Source organism: Drosophila nasuta, chromosome 3 (assembly GCF_023558535.2).
Source record: "Drosophila nasuta strain 15112-1781.00 chromosome 3, ASM2355853v1, whole genome shotgun sequence".
NCBI classification, from domain to species: domain Eukaryota; kingdom Metazoa; phylum Arthropoda; class Insecta; order Diptera; family Drosophilidae; genus Drosophila; species Drosophila nasuta.
In genome coordinates, this window is record NC_083457.1 from 8,379,369 (window position 1) to 8,393,888 (window position 14,520).

The following is a 14,520-nucleotide window of genomic DNA, read 5'->3' on the forward strand; positions in this document are numbered from 1 at the left end:
CACAACCACAACACTTACTCACACACACGGACACACATGTGGAAATTGCATGCATCATCATCATGATCATCATTCTCTTTCTCATCATCATCGTTGTCGTCATCATCTATTGGCAACAATATTTCCCAGAATTTAAACTTCAATTTAAATTTTTGGTCAGATTTGCACGTACTCAACGCTTCGTGTGTTTTTTTGTAATTACATGCGCATACGCAACACACACACACACATTCGCACACACACACACACACACTTGCACATTTCATGCAAATTGATGTTGCTTTTAGGGACCTGGTTCAGATGGCTCAGAAAAATAGCTGCTACTGGCGCATTTTGCGTTGTTGTCTGTGCTACTTTACAGCTGCCCAACAATGAAGATTTATAAATGCATCCCCTCTACCAGGCCACGCCCCCTCCCGCCAGGATACACCAGCTGCTGCTGGTCTTTGCCTCACTGTCAAGTACTCTCTCTCTCTCTCTCTCTCTCTCTATGTGTGTATGGCATAATAGCCATAAATTAGGGGTAGAGCTACGATTTGGCAACAACAATAGAAAAACGGGCACTTTATATACCAGAGATGGGGAGAGGTCGTTGATCATTGCATGATGATTGGAACGAGCCCTTTGGGAAGCGAGCTGAATGTGTCGAGGTCGTTTAAGTATTGAAAGCAAAGTCAATGCACTTGGATTGATGGTTCCATCAAGAGATTAATAGCAGCTACTAAATTAACACAGATATTCTGCTAACGTGTTACACATTGTTAGAAGAGACGCCGTAAAACAAAAAGTTGATTTATTAAGTTGGTATTTAAACTGAGAATTAATTTTAATTGATATTTCACTAGCTAACACAATAAATATGGCATATATACAATTTCAAATTAAAACATTTTAATACTTAAATTTGAAACCAGCATTGTTCTCAAATAATATAATATATTAAATATAAATCGTTCTTTTCGTTGCCAAGCAGCTGCCACTAGAGAATACATTTAATGCAAAAATAATTATGAACAATGAGCGAGGAGAAAACTGGGAAATTTAATACGAAATTGGATTGTACAAAGTTGATATGTCAAAAATTAAATATAATAATGATTATGCCAGAGAGTAGTCAACTTCAAATGAAAGCTGGCAAAAATTTGCAGATTTACTGTTTCATAATTTTTGAGTTTTTGCTGCTGTGGCTGCTGCTGTTGTTGTGATTGTGTTATTGTATAACTTATGCCAATCACATAACGAAATATTTTAGTTTTTGCTCAAATTAAATAAGCGCCACAGAGCAGCAACAACATCAACAACTACTATAGAATCGTACACTCGAGCGCATAGCGTAACAAAATTCAATATCGCTTTTAATTGCATGTTGCCCTGGCAACGTCAGCAGCAACAGCAACAACCACAACAACAACAACAACAGCAACAGCAACAATAACCATAACAACAACAATTGACAGACATTTTAAGCCCCGTTGCAAGCTGAGCTGTTGAGTTGAGGCTGAGGTTTCACTATGGAATGCCATGGCAGTGGGATAGATGGGTTGACTGCCTGACTGGCTGACTGGCTGGTTGACTGGTTTGTTGGTTGGCAGGCCACTTATATAAGTCAGAGAGAGTGAAAGACTGAGAGGGCCAACCTGTAATTTAGCAAAATGTTATGTAAACTTTAAATCGAGTTATGCATTTTAATTGGTTGTTGTACAATTTGCAAGCGGCACGTTTTGTTTGCCACATCCACAGGACACGAGTGAAGCGCATATTATGCATATGGATATATGGATTCATGGATGCGTGTACGAGTATAGAAATACGACTACCACGTTTTCAATCCAGCACAACAACAACAACAATGAAATTGCAATGCTTCACATTTTTGCGTAATGCAATTGAAATGTTGTCGAGTTTCACCAAAAATATTCAATATGGTTTAAAGGTTTACGCAATGAATCTGGCTCATACTCATTGGCTTATTGAATTAAGACCAAATTCATTTGCAAATACTTCAATAACTCGAATAATGCTTCCAGACTTGTTTTACGGTTTTTTGGGTGTAGTAACAAAAAGTTAATAAATACTAATAAATGAATGAAACTTGAAAGTAGGAGTAGTTATTTAATATTAAATTAATATCAGATAACTCAAACGTTTTCTTGCTTCGTTATACGTTGCGTATATGTAATATACAAACCATATTTATTATAATTGTAATACACACAAAAACTGCAGCTTGAAGTTAACTTAGTCTCAAAGAAATAAAGAAATGCCTTTAATCTTCTGCCAAAGGTAGCTCTATTAAATCTTTGCTGTTTTCTCCCGCAGGATGCATCTTTAGCTCTTGCAATTTTTTGTTGTCAGGTAAATTCAGTGCGCTTTACCTCAAAGCGATGTGCAATGCGCATTTGTTTTGTTGGGCCCGTCAAACGCAGCCAACCGAGGTGAACCAAACGAAACCAAACCAAAGCGACTCGAGTCGAGTCGAGTTGAGGCGGCAACTTGAGGCAAGCTGAGACTTGGCGCAACCACAAGGAGCACAGCTACCGCAGCTTAAACTTAATCTACCTCTTGGCTTAATTGCTGCCGCTGCCGCTGCAAATTGCACCCAAAAGGCCACTCCCCTCATCCGCCCCTGCCCTTCAAAACGCAACTAGACACCAATGTTCTTGTGAGACGAAGTCTCTGTGAGTCTCTCGGAGTTCCTTCTCTGCTAGAGTGCCCACAGCGCTAACTCATTTTAATGATGCCTCCTCCACTGTCTGCCGCTGTCTACCTGCTTGGTCTTAAGTGCACCAATGTTGTCTTGCTGGCCACACTCAGTGTCCGTGTCTGTGTCTGTGTCTCTGTTTCCGTCTCCGTCACCGTCTTCGTCTCAGTCTCGAGTCTCCTATTGCTGGCAATTATGGCCAAGTAGCTGTGCTTACATGTGGCCAAATTGTTGTGGTCGCCTCACGGGCGCATTAAAAATGAATAATGTGCGCGACTTGGGCGCACAATTTATGCACTGGCTTCGTGCCAGCTGCTGCTTCTAGCATAGATACGACGGCGGCAGCTTTTGCGAGTTGCCCTTTTCAATCATACAAATCCATGCAATCAAATTCCGTTGCGCAATACAATTAGCTTCTATACCTTGGCTCAAATAAAACAGAGCAAAACATGCTGCTTGCTTTTGGGCGCACACTTTATTAGGCTTAAAGTGTATCCTGTTTACCTGTGTCCTGTGTTTCCTACTGCTCCGCTGTCGCTGTCTCTGGCATTCGTGGCCAACCCTCAGGATCCACCACACAGCCCTTGCCCTTACGCTTTGATGTTCAAGTTAAGCCCCAGCTAAATTGATTTTCCTTACCGTGGTCCGGTTCTCTTCCTCTCACTCTCTATGGTTCTCTTCTCTTCGTGTGTTCTTTACTTATTCCCTGGCCACACTCAGCAATAAACTTCAAATGAAGCGAGCCGCTATTAAGTTATGCGGCTTTATTTGCCGAGCTTTTGTGTTTTGTGCGCTAAATAAGTGCACAAATAAATCGACAAGGCATTCACACAAAAAAAAAACAAAAACAACAAGAGCAGAGAACAGGACACTTAAAAGCGGGCAAATACTATTCCAAGAGCTCGCAGTTAATCCCAGTGGGATCAGTTATGGAATATCTATTACTAATTTGATTGTTTTTAATATTATGCCAGCTGACATCAGCTGAATTATACAATAGCTTACCGCAAAGCCATTGCAATTTATTGCATTAATAAGTCGTGAAGAATTTGCAATTTATTTTGTATATTTTTCACATAATGATAATACTATTATAGTATACAAAATACATATTTATTTTTTGATATCAAGTAAAATTATTATACAGTTTTTCGTAAACAGTGTGCTTCGTCCTTTACTTTCAAGAATAACCAAAGTATTTATCATTCCTAAAATTTTGTTTGCTAGAAAAATTGTAACAGTTATTTAAATAATAATTTTATAATGGTAAAAAGGCTGTTGCTTAGTCTTAGTATCTTTAGTGGAAAACCTTTTGATTCTGTGGTATATTTTGAACGTAAAAGTATATAGAAATACCATATATAGTCTTCAGAATGTTTTAGAATTTTATGCTGTATTAATTTGATATATTTTTAGGATAATACCGCAGTGTTTTGTTTTTATTAAGAGTGGGTAGCTGATATCTCACAGTCGAGTGTCCTCTCTTACTTGTTTAGTTAATAATTTTATTGACACTAACTTACGTAACTAAGCGCAAAGCCATTTAACCAATACTATAATAACAATATTATTATATATTGTATTGTATATGTAATTTTATTCTTTCTTTTAAACATAATTAATATAATTGTTACCTAAGCTAGCCGCTTTGACCTCTTATACCATAGCTTCAACTCTGTCTGAAAGAAAACCCCGCCAACTCTTGCGAATGAATCTTCTTTATTGTCAGCGCAACATAACGCCGTCAAATCTTTTTCCCCATTTCCAATTTCACTAAGTCGCTTTAATAACACGCGTAGAGCTTTATGCCGCACCCCTCATCACGACCTCTGAACTCTTGCTACCCCGCCTCAGCACGCGTTTCAAACTCTGTTCTGCGGCTTCAGTTGCATTTGACTTTGCGGTTTGACGTTGTTGCTTTTGCTTGTTTTGCTGTCGTTGTTGTTTTTATGTACGTATTTTCTTTTTTCTTTGCTGTCCTTGTTGCTGCTTTTGTTGTTGTTGTTGTTGTTGTTGCTTTGGTTGCAACACACGCAACAGCTTTTTGTTCACACTTTCGCCTGGCAAAACAATTTTCCTGCTGGCCGGGGCACCGATTCATCCAAACCTGCAACCAGCCGAGGCAGTTGCCGTTGCCGTTGCTGCTGCTGTTGCTGCCCCGCATGCATTGCGGTTTCTGTTGCATAATTATTATGTTGCGGTTGCACCCCACCTCGGTCCTGAGTTGATTTTGTTGCTGCTGTTGTTGGAAAAGCATTTACCTTGTTTGTGGTGCGTTCAGCGCTTGTTGGCAAAAACTCGGATTGTTGTTGTTGCTGTTGTTGCCTAGGCTGAAAGCTGAAATTACTTTGGTTTGAGCGGCTTTTAAATCTTTTCTGTGTGAGTTTATTTAGGCGGTTGATTTTTCGCATACATATTTTGCTTTTTCCATACGTATTTTGTAAGCTTTAAAGCTCATTTAAATTGAAACTTAAATTACTCTCTGTTGAGCATACAATAAACAAGTTGAGTTTCGTATTTACTTGAACAACTGTCAGTGCTAGTTGAATATGTTTCAATCCTAATGTATCTATTGCTCTTTCAAATTGCTTCAAATTCAAATGCCTTCGCAGTAGGACATAAAAGGGTTAACAATCCATTGCCTCAATGGCCAGGCCATATTTTAAGGGAGCTGCTCCATCCTCTATACTCTTTCTCTTCGGTGGCCAAACAAAAAGGACACTTTTACGTATAAGTCAACGAAATAGTAAATAACACAACAAAACAACAACAGACGGCAACTGTCAACTGGCAACTGGCAACCAAACAAAAACAAGAGCAACAAATTTTTCGGTTGCGCTTAACAAATGTTACACAAAGCGTCGCATTGGACATCTGACTATTTGGCCAACTGGCTGCTGTTGCTCCGGTTGCTTTGGCTGGTTGACTGCTTCAGCTTCTATCTGTTTGTTGTCCTTCGAGTCCTTCGTCGTCGTCGTCGTCTGTTGGTGTCATTTGTTAAAGAGGCTTGTCAACATGCCTTATAACAAGCCAGCTACGGTTTTTCGTCCTGTGTAAAGTGGCCGGTTGGTGGGGCAATGACTTGGCTTGGCCTCTCAAGAGAGAGAAAGAGAGAGAGAGAGAGAGAGACAGAAAAATAGTCGAAAAACCCAAAAGCAATAATATTTTAGCTTTTGTTATAGGTTTTGAGCAGCAGCAGTCGTTGCCAAACGCCTGTTTGTTTGTATTTTGTAGCACACTTTTGTGCATTATTTGCACAGCACTTGCAAGAAATATTCTAGAGAGACTTTCTTGGCTTTTCAATTTGCCCCGGTCCGACTCTGACTCGGTCCGGCTTGGTTGACATTTGTGCTGTGTATACACAAAATATTATATTCTTAATTGGTGTTTATTGTGTGTCACATACACATACTCACTCGCAAGGACATACGCTCATTTGGGGGTCCGAAAAAGGACGTGCACATACTTTTAGGCTGCGTTACGCACTCGAGAGTGCCATAAAAATGTCAACGCTGCTGCCAAGTATTAAATTGTTCGAGCCACAACAAAAGCCATAGACAACTTTGCCTTTAACCGTTTGCCATTGCCTTGTTGAAATGTAATTTGCAGCTTTCCTTTTTCTTTTTCTCTATCTTTTTTTGAGAGAGCACCCCTGCGGCCAACAACAGGCAAATGCAATGACAAAACTCAGACTCAGACTGAGTTGTGAATGCTTGTCCAGCTGCTCTTTTGCTTGCCTCTACAAAATTTTTATTTTCCTTTTTTTTTGCTGTGGCTCGCAGGCAAATTTCATTCAAACAAAAAGTTTTGTATCTATCTCAAATGTATCTATCTCAATGTATGTATGGGTGGCTGGTAAATTGCTTATGAAATTGCAATTTGAGCTCACTCTGTATATATCCTGGTCACTGATTTTTATTTAATTTCGCCTGCGGATACCACAATATATGTATGTTGCATGCAAGAGGTTCAGAGACAGACGGAGTGCAAAATGTATCACATTACATGGAGACACACGGCATAAATTTTAACTATTTTGCATATTCAGTTCAGCTCAAGTGGTTGGCCAGTCAGTCAGTTAGTCTGTTAGTCAGTTTGTCAGTTCGTTGGGCAATAAAATGTATTATGAAGTGAATTTGTATGGACAGCGACTCAACTGAGGCTCAACTTTCCTCTTTTTGGCAGGCCAAATGTTATTAACTGTAGTTGCAAATCCTGACCAAATCCATTTGAATCATGGCCCCAGCTCTGTGTGTAGGCTTTCACAAAAAAACTTTTTTACCTTTTGTTTATATGCTAGCCGAAAAACTTCTTCTTCGACTATTTTTTTTTTCTTCTTTTTCTTCCTCCTTCGGCTCAAATCAAGAATAATGGTCCCATTGCAGATTCGAGATACGTGGTCTTTGTCTCTCGGTATGCAAGATTCTTCACATACGTTTGCTTGTGTGTTGCCTTTTTGATTTGTATGCAAAGTGTTAAGGTTCATGCTTGGCCAAAGAAGAGTTCAATTTCAGTTGAGGTCAAGCCAAAGCAGAAACAATTGTGTGTATGTGTGTGAGCTCTAGAAAAATTGGTTTGTTTGTGTTTCGAGTTCGGAGTCTATTTGCAGTTCCAGTTGGCCATATTGATAAGCTTCCGCTTTTTGTCAGCCAACTTCATTAGAGACAGACAAAGTTTCGTGTGTGTATAGGCAAAAGTTGCAGCTGTGTAGTTCAAGTCATCCATTGGGCTTAAAGTTATTTATGGCAACTATATAACACCAGCTATGATTGAGGCTTTTATTTATATTGATATTTATTGAATGCATAGTCAAATATTTCTTCAAACATATATTAAAAGAAAAAGACAATTTGTTTCACATTGAAATTCTTTATACTTGCATTCCTCATTTCTAACAAAAGTAAATTCATTTGCCATACATTAAAGGATTGATAAGTTCCTTTAATTTCCTATGCATATTAGAAAGACAATTCAATTTATTAAATGCACTTTCTTATGCGCTCGCCCTTTAATAACATTTCAGTACATGAATAAAGCATTAATCTTTAACAGCAGTTATAGGTGAAATAACTAATTCGCTTTTGACAATCGTATTATTTACGTCGATGTTGGCCTTGTTTTTGGTTTGAGTTTATTTGATTTTTGCACTGTTTCGCCGAGCAAAAATGTGTTGCACATTTATGGCAAAATGCATTCAACTGTGAGTGTCATGAGGCAAATGCAATTTGCAGTGCTGCAACTGTAACGACGACGACGACGACGACTAGTGACAGCCTTCTCATATGCTATTACCTTGTTTGTGTGCATGTCGTTGATATTGTTGTGTATGTGTGTGTGTGCGTGTGTGGCAGGTCTCATCATTGGAACAGACTCACATGCATCAAACAAATTCGATAGCGTTGCTTTCTGGTTACTGGCCAAGGCTGCTGCTGCTGTTGCTGCTGCCGCATAATAAGCGTAAACGTTGGCTAACAAGATTCATGCAACGCTTTTGTGCCCCCGAGGCAAACATGCAATGGCCATCAACGTGTCCTGTCCTGTCCTGTCCAGTTTCCAGTTCCACACATCGAGAACAGCAACAACGATGATGATGACGATGATGACGACGACGACGACGACGCGACCGAATGCCAAATGGCGAATTGCGAACGAAGCGCGCTTAATGCAACTTTGTTGCTCGGCTTGGTTGCTGCCTCACATGTTGTTGCTGCTGTTGCTGTTGCTGCTGCTGTTGTCAGCTTCGCTGGGGCAGCAGGCAGCGATTGAAAAATCCCACTAGGGCGTTTTTAATTGGATTTTAAAATACTTGTCCCATGCAGGCAGCCGGGCAAAGCCAAAGGAAGGGGAGCGGGGTGAGAGCAGAGACAGCCGGCAATGACCAGAGCCATAACATGAGCAATACCCTGTTACCCTCTTGCTTCCCCTTCACAGTTTTCAGCTCTCTCTCTCAGCTCTCAGCAAAATGACCAACCAACAACCCAACAACATATCGACCAGCAGACGTTTGGTCAGCAGTCAGGGGCTCAACACGCTCGTTATCCTTGTTTCCTGATGCTGCTGCTGCTGCTCCGGCTGCTGCTGCTTCTCTGGCTGTAGTTGTTGCTGCTGCTCTTACTCTTGATGTTTCTGCTGTTGTTGTGCACAATTTGGTTACGTGTTTGACCTGCGGCGATTTTTCATTGCATGGCCGGTTTATTTTTTCGGGGCCCATACATTAATGGCATTGCGAAATTTGTATTGCAAATGTCACTAAGGGTCGGCTGTCCACTTTCCCACCTCCCCTCTCCCACCCACAGTTCAACCCGATAAATCCCTGCCATAAATATAATCACATGTGTTGTCTGCCGAGATCACCCACACACACCAAGGGACAACTTCATTTAGCTGCTTGTAAAAAATTGCTGCACGGTTGCCAAGGTAAATCGTTGTCATTTATACCAAGTGCTAAAGGTTAGATTACTTTTCGTATATGCAGAAATTCTGAAAATAGCAGATGAATATAAGCAGATTAATGATTATAATTAGTTTCATAACACTATTGTCTATTATTATACCCGCTAGCCATAAGGGAGAAGGGCCTACTTAGCATACTAAGGGTCTTAGTTGCTTTGGCAGACAATATGGTATTTTTGCACGCTATGTTATATTTTCAATGTAATTTTAGTATTTTCGCGATATATTATTTGGTATATTGTAAGAATAGTACTGCTTTGCTAATGCTTTTATCCAAAAAGGGTATTAACTATTTCACAGTCGAGTTATATAATAAAATAATTAGTTGTTTTCTGGCCATAAAAAGTTAGATTAACCAAATATTATTAGTCGTCCATCTATTATTATTTCTTAACAAAGAATTATATCTTTTTGCTTTTAATTATTATTTCTACCTTTCTCAGAACACTGCTGCAACTTTGTTCACAAAGCTAGACAAACTTTTATTAACTAGAACGTGTTGATTTATAAATGAAGACTTAATGCTGATTATAACTGGCCAGTGAACAAGCGAGTGTAATTTTAATGACAGTCTGCAACTTTGCCATGATTATCATTAGCATATTTGATTAAAAAGTGTCATTAGGCTCGCTGCTGAGCAAGTACTCGCCGACTGTTCCGCTGGCTGCATCATTTCACGCTTCAACGGAAGTTGCATAAGAAAAACCTGGCGAACAGAAAAGAAAAAAACAAACTTGTTCTCACACATTTTAATTTCAATTAATTGCGCTGCCAAGTTCCAGCTTTCAACTGCAACTTGTCGTTGCTTAAGTAATTAAAGCATGCACTTCGTTAGCTTTAAGGACTGCTGCAGCCATCAGGATTGTCCTGTGTACTTGTGCCTGGTTGCCTAATTGTAACAAGTGTCCGGTGCAGTGCTTGTGATTTGTATGTAAATTGAATTCAATGTCTTTTAGATCAAAGCAAAAGTTGCCTCTTAAGCTTTCGGACTCCGTCTCCGAGTTGGACAGCAGTTGACAGCTTTTACCTCTTTGCCTAGCCTAATTTACTTTTAATTATTATAATGACTTGAAGTTCGACAAATTAGCCTTAATGCTAGCAAGTGCGTCAGCGAAGACAAATGACATCCTTCAAAGGTAAATAATCAAAAATGTGTCGATGGGGGGTAAGAAAAAGAACTCTAGTTAAATGAGTTAATGTCCTTTGGCTTTGCCTTTCAAAGCATACAAATTAGTTGAGAAATCCTTTAGTTTGTTCTTAGTGTAATGAATGTTGAAGTACTTTACTTTGATGGCTAATCAGTTGGAAAGTTGCCAGTTAAGCGAAAGTGGCTCTTAGCAATTTGATTAAGAAAAAATCATTGAGGTTTGTGATTTGTATAAAAATTACAGTAGCTTGAGAAAAAAAGAACTCTTAACTTAAAGTGTAATTAATTAAAATAAGTAAAAAACTTGAGAAAGATTTCGCAGACTTCAAAAGCTGCAGCAAACACAAATTTCATATCTAGCATATTTCTGTGAAAAGTTGAGGCAACTTTTTCATTTTTGCTTTTTTGTGTTCTATATATTAACAAAAAGCACGCAATTAACGAAGGTGTTTTAAGATTGCATAACTCACAGAGTCTACAGAGTCCTTCTGGCAAATATTGTTCTTGTTGCAAGTTATGCTAAGAAAAATAAATTTCACATAAACAAAAGCGAAAAAAACACAAATGAAAAGAAACGACAAGAAAAGAAAGCAGCACCCAACACAAATTACAAACAAAAGAAGTATAAAAAAAGGACACACAAAAAAAAAACACACACACAAAATCAACTTTGATTTAAGTTTACAAAAATGCTTAGCAATTGCTTTGCTTTTTTAGCTTTTGTTATTTTTGCTCGGCCTGGCATTCAGAATTTTTTCAGTTTTCTGTTATTTTTTTTTTTGTTGCGTTTTTCTTTTTTTGTTTTTTTGTTCACTCTGTTGATCTCTTTTTCTCCCACTCTGTGTTTTTGTGTTGTGGATTAACAGGCAACAAAAATATTTTATTTTTTATTGTTTAGCAACGCTGATTTGCAGCTCCCTCCGCCTGCCAGCCTTCCCTCCCTTTGGGGGACTTTCCAACTGTTGTCTGAGCGGCGCAGGATTTTGTTGTCACTTCAACACACAAACAAACAAAAATCCACTTGAATTTTTTACACTTTATTTTTTGTACATTTGCAACACGAAAAGCACAGAAGAAGAATATACAACAACAGCAGCAGAAAAAAACAGAAAGAAAAATAATAAAAATCCTGTTCCTGTTTGCACGCGAAATTTGCGCTTGTCTGCCTTACGGCTTGTCAGCTCGCATGTTGCATGGTTTTAGGCGGGATTTGTTGCGCGTTCTCTCGCTCTCTGGGTACTGCATGCCCCACCACGTAAATGTCCCCTTCCTAGGACAGCAAAGCGGCAACTACAAAGGCAACAACAGCCGGAGCCGCAATTTAGACGCCGCCGCCAGTTGTTTAAGAGGGAACGAATGAATGTATCTTTCTTTTCTTTGTTTTTCATTCTTCATCTGTTTGTTGTTCCTCTTGTTGTATGTTTCTGTTTCCTATGCTTGAGGGTCTTAATTTTCGGCATTGTTGCCGCTGTTGCCGCTGTTGCCTACAGAACAACAGTCGTCGAATGAAGGTTAAGCTCAACCTTGTCGCCAGTTGTGAGGTCAACTCCAAAGGGCCTTAATTAATTCCTTGGGGGTTGGGGTGATTTCCAACTGTAAACAATGACCGTTTGGAATATTAAAGTTGCTTCAAGCGGCACAAATTTCCTATGCTTTTTTATAGCAATTTTTACTAATTAATATTTAAATATATTAATTAATTTTTCTCATTTCAAACTGCACATAAAATGTGATATTAAATTGAAAAAATACTATTTTGTGGTATCATTTAGTTGAAAAAATTGAAATAAAACCATTAAAAACCGTTTATTGTTAATTGTATATCATTGCTTTCTATTAATTATGCACACGTTTTAATGAAATATGTTTTAAAAATGGATTTTTAACTTGTCTGCTAAATTTTCATACTCGATTATATTATCTCAATTATAAATTTGCAGTTTTTTCGCCAACTAACCTTATCTCAATTCTTCTTTTAAATGCTTTTACTGAAGTCTTTGATTAAAATTTCACCCGCAACTTTAAAATCTCATTAAATCTGCCAAGTGCAAACTTGTTCAGCACCCAAAGCACATTTCTCCCCAGTTGGTTTTCTTTTTTCTGTTTTTTTTTTTCGCTGAGCATTTTTGTGGTTATTGCCTGTGTATTAAATTAGCATAAATGATTTTTAATAATTATGCTCGTGAAGCATCATTGGGAGGCGTTAGTGTTATGGCCAAATGGCCACGCCCATTTCACACAGCCTCTCCACGAAAAGCAGCTGGCGCACAAATTACAAAATAATGAGCGCCAAGTGCAATGTATTTTTTGGTTTGAATTTTACATTTTACATTCACCGTCCGGCCGACTATTATTTTTATATAATGGGCCATGATGGCAGGCAGCTCTCGCTTTGGCTCTCTGATGTGGATGTGGATGCTCCAATTGCTTCGATGTTACAGTGGCATTCAGCTCAGCTGAAGTTTGAACCGCATCGAGCGAATCTTTTTGCTGAGAATGTTTTTTAATTGCACTTAAAATTTTATTTAAATGCCGCGCACACATGTCGATCGAGCTGAGACTGAATGCAGTAACGATTTAACGAGGGCATTTGTCATTTTCAAACAATTCTTTTAAAAAGTATTTGAGAAGACATCTTATATAAGTGTTTAAAGAAAAAATTTCTTTTATAATATATACTTTATTGACAATACATCTTGATTAAATCTTTTAGTTTGAGATAATCCAATCAAATTCACATTCAAAAAATTCTATATCAATATGCCAAGTAAAATATTTGATATATAGTATTTTGGTATTTTGTTTTATATTTTTAGTATATTTGTAGAATTGGTTTCTATTCGAGATTAATATCGGGTATCTCACAGTCCAGCACTCACGACTGTAGCTTTCTTACCTTTTTTTAATCTTTAACAGTTTCTAATATATATTTATTTTTCTTGTATATTTTCAGGCTGCGCTTTCGTTAAATTTGGTTCGCAACAGGAGGCTCAGTCAGCAATAACCAATTTACACGGAAGTCAAACTATGCCGGTAAGTGATATTGTAACAATACCTAATTTAAATAAATTCTTTGAAAGCTATTATTACCTGCAAAACTTCATCTATTGTTAACGTATTTGATCTGCTTTCGCCTGCTCAAATTAACGTCAAGTGCGCACCTTACAAATTAATAGTCAATTTTGTATGGAAGAAGTTTGCAACATAATACCCATATAATTCCAATTAAACTGACGTGTTTTTCGCACGCAACAACAATTGAATTTGAATTGGGGAATTTGAGTTTCACTTTGCGTTTACGAGTTTGAGTTTCAAATGAAATTCAAGTTGACGCTGAAGTTCTCCCACGCAGCTTTTCTTGCTTCGTCAAATAAAAGAAGCAAGCCTCGAAAATATTTTAAGCTTTTTATTTCCTTTTATTTTTGTTCGCGTTGTTCACAAATTCACAATTTTGTTTATTTATTTTTCGTGTTTTTTTTTTTTTTTGTTGTATTTTTTCATCATTTGTCAAGGACATGCACTTGTGTGCGAATAATGCGAAACTAATGAAATTTTCAACCTGAAGTACTTAAGGTACTTTCATTTGCTTGTTGGAGCTGCGCTGCTGTTGTTGTCATTCCTTGTTGTTCTGTGCAAAAAGTACTTAACAAACTTCATTTAAGCTAGAAGTGGCAAGGTCCCCAAGCTTTGGTTGCATTTTAAAAATAAATTAGAATTAAATGCGAAATTAAATTAAATAGCTAGAAGGAATGATTATTATATTATTGTATTCGGTTTGTGCTCCACTTCAATTGAAAATCAAGAGCATACTTTTCTCTAATATTCTAAAAAAGCAAAAGCATGTGATGTATATAGAAATCACAGCGACAAATTGTTTGGCAACCGAGAAGCTAAAGCTGAAGGTTTTTTGCCTTTGTGCTGCGATTTTGTGCCGACGAGTGACTTCAATATACGGAAATTTGTAAGAAAACACCATATAACTAAATATATATGTATCTATGTGTGTGTACATATGTATGTGTGTAAGTGAGTGGGAGTATATATGCTCTATGACAACGTTTGCTGCTGCTCGCTCTCTCTCTCTCTGTCGGCCTCAGTCGCGGTGCGGGAATTATTTTTTCTTGTGCGAAAATAAATGAAATTTGCATGACACTTGAGTTATTTTGCACGTAAATTGCTTCTTTTGACAAACAACACAAGCGAATACACAAAATCAGCC

The 14,520-nt window shown here is 38.0% G+C and overlaps 1 protein-coding gene across 11 annotated transcripts in view; it reads left to right on the forward strand.

Annotated features, from left to right (window-relative positions):
- The window catches only part of LOC132791965 (CUGBP Elav-like family member 4), a 173,963-nt gene that overhangs the window by 95,750 nt on the left and 63,693 nt on the right, over positions 1–14,520 (forward strand). For all 11 annotated transcript variants that reach the window (XM_060801127.1, XM_060801130.1, XM_060801124.1 and 8 more), the window contains one exon: positions 13,255–13,334. In XM_060801127.1, the coding sequence (XP_060657110.1) occupies positions 13,255–13,334 (80 nt within the window). The remainder of the gene's footprint in view (positions 1–13,254; positions 13,335–14,520) is intronic.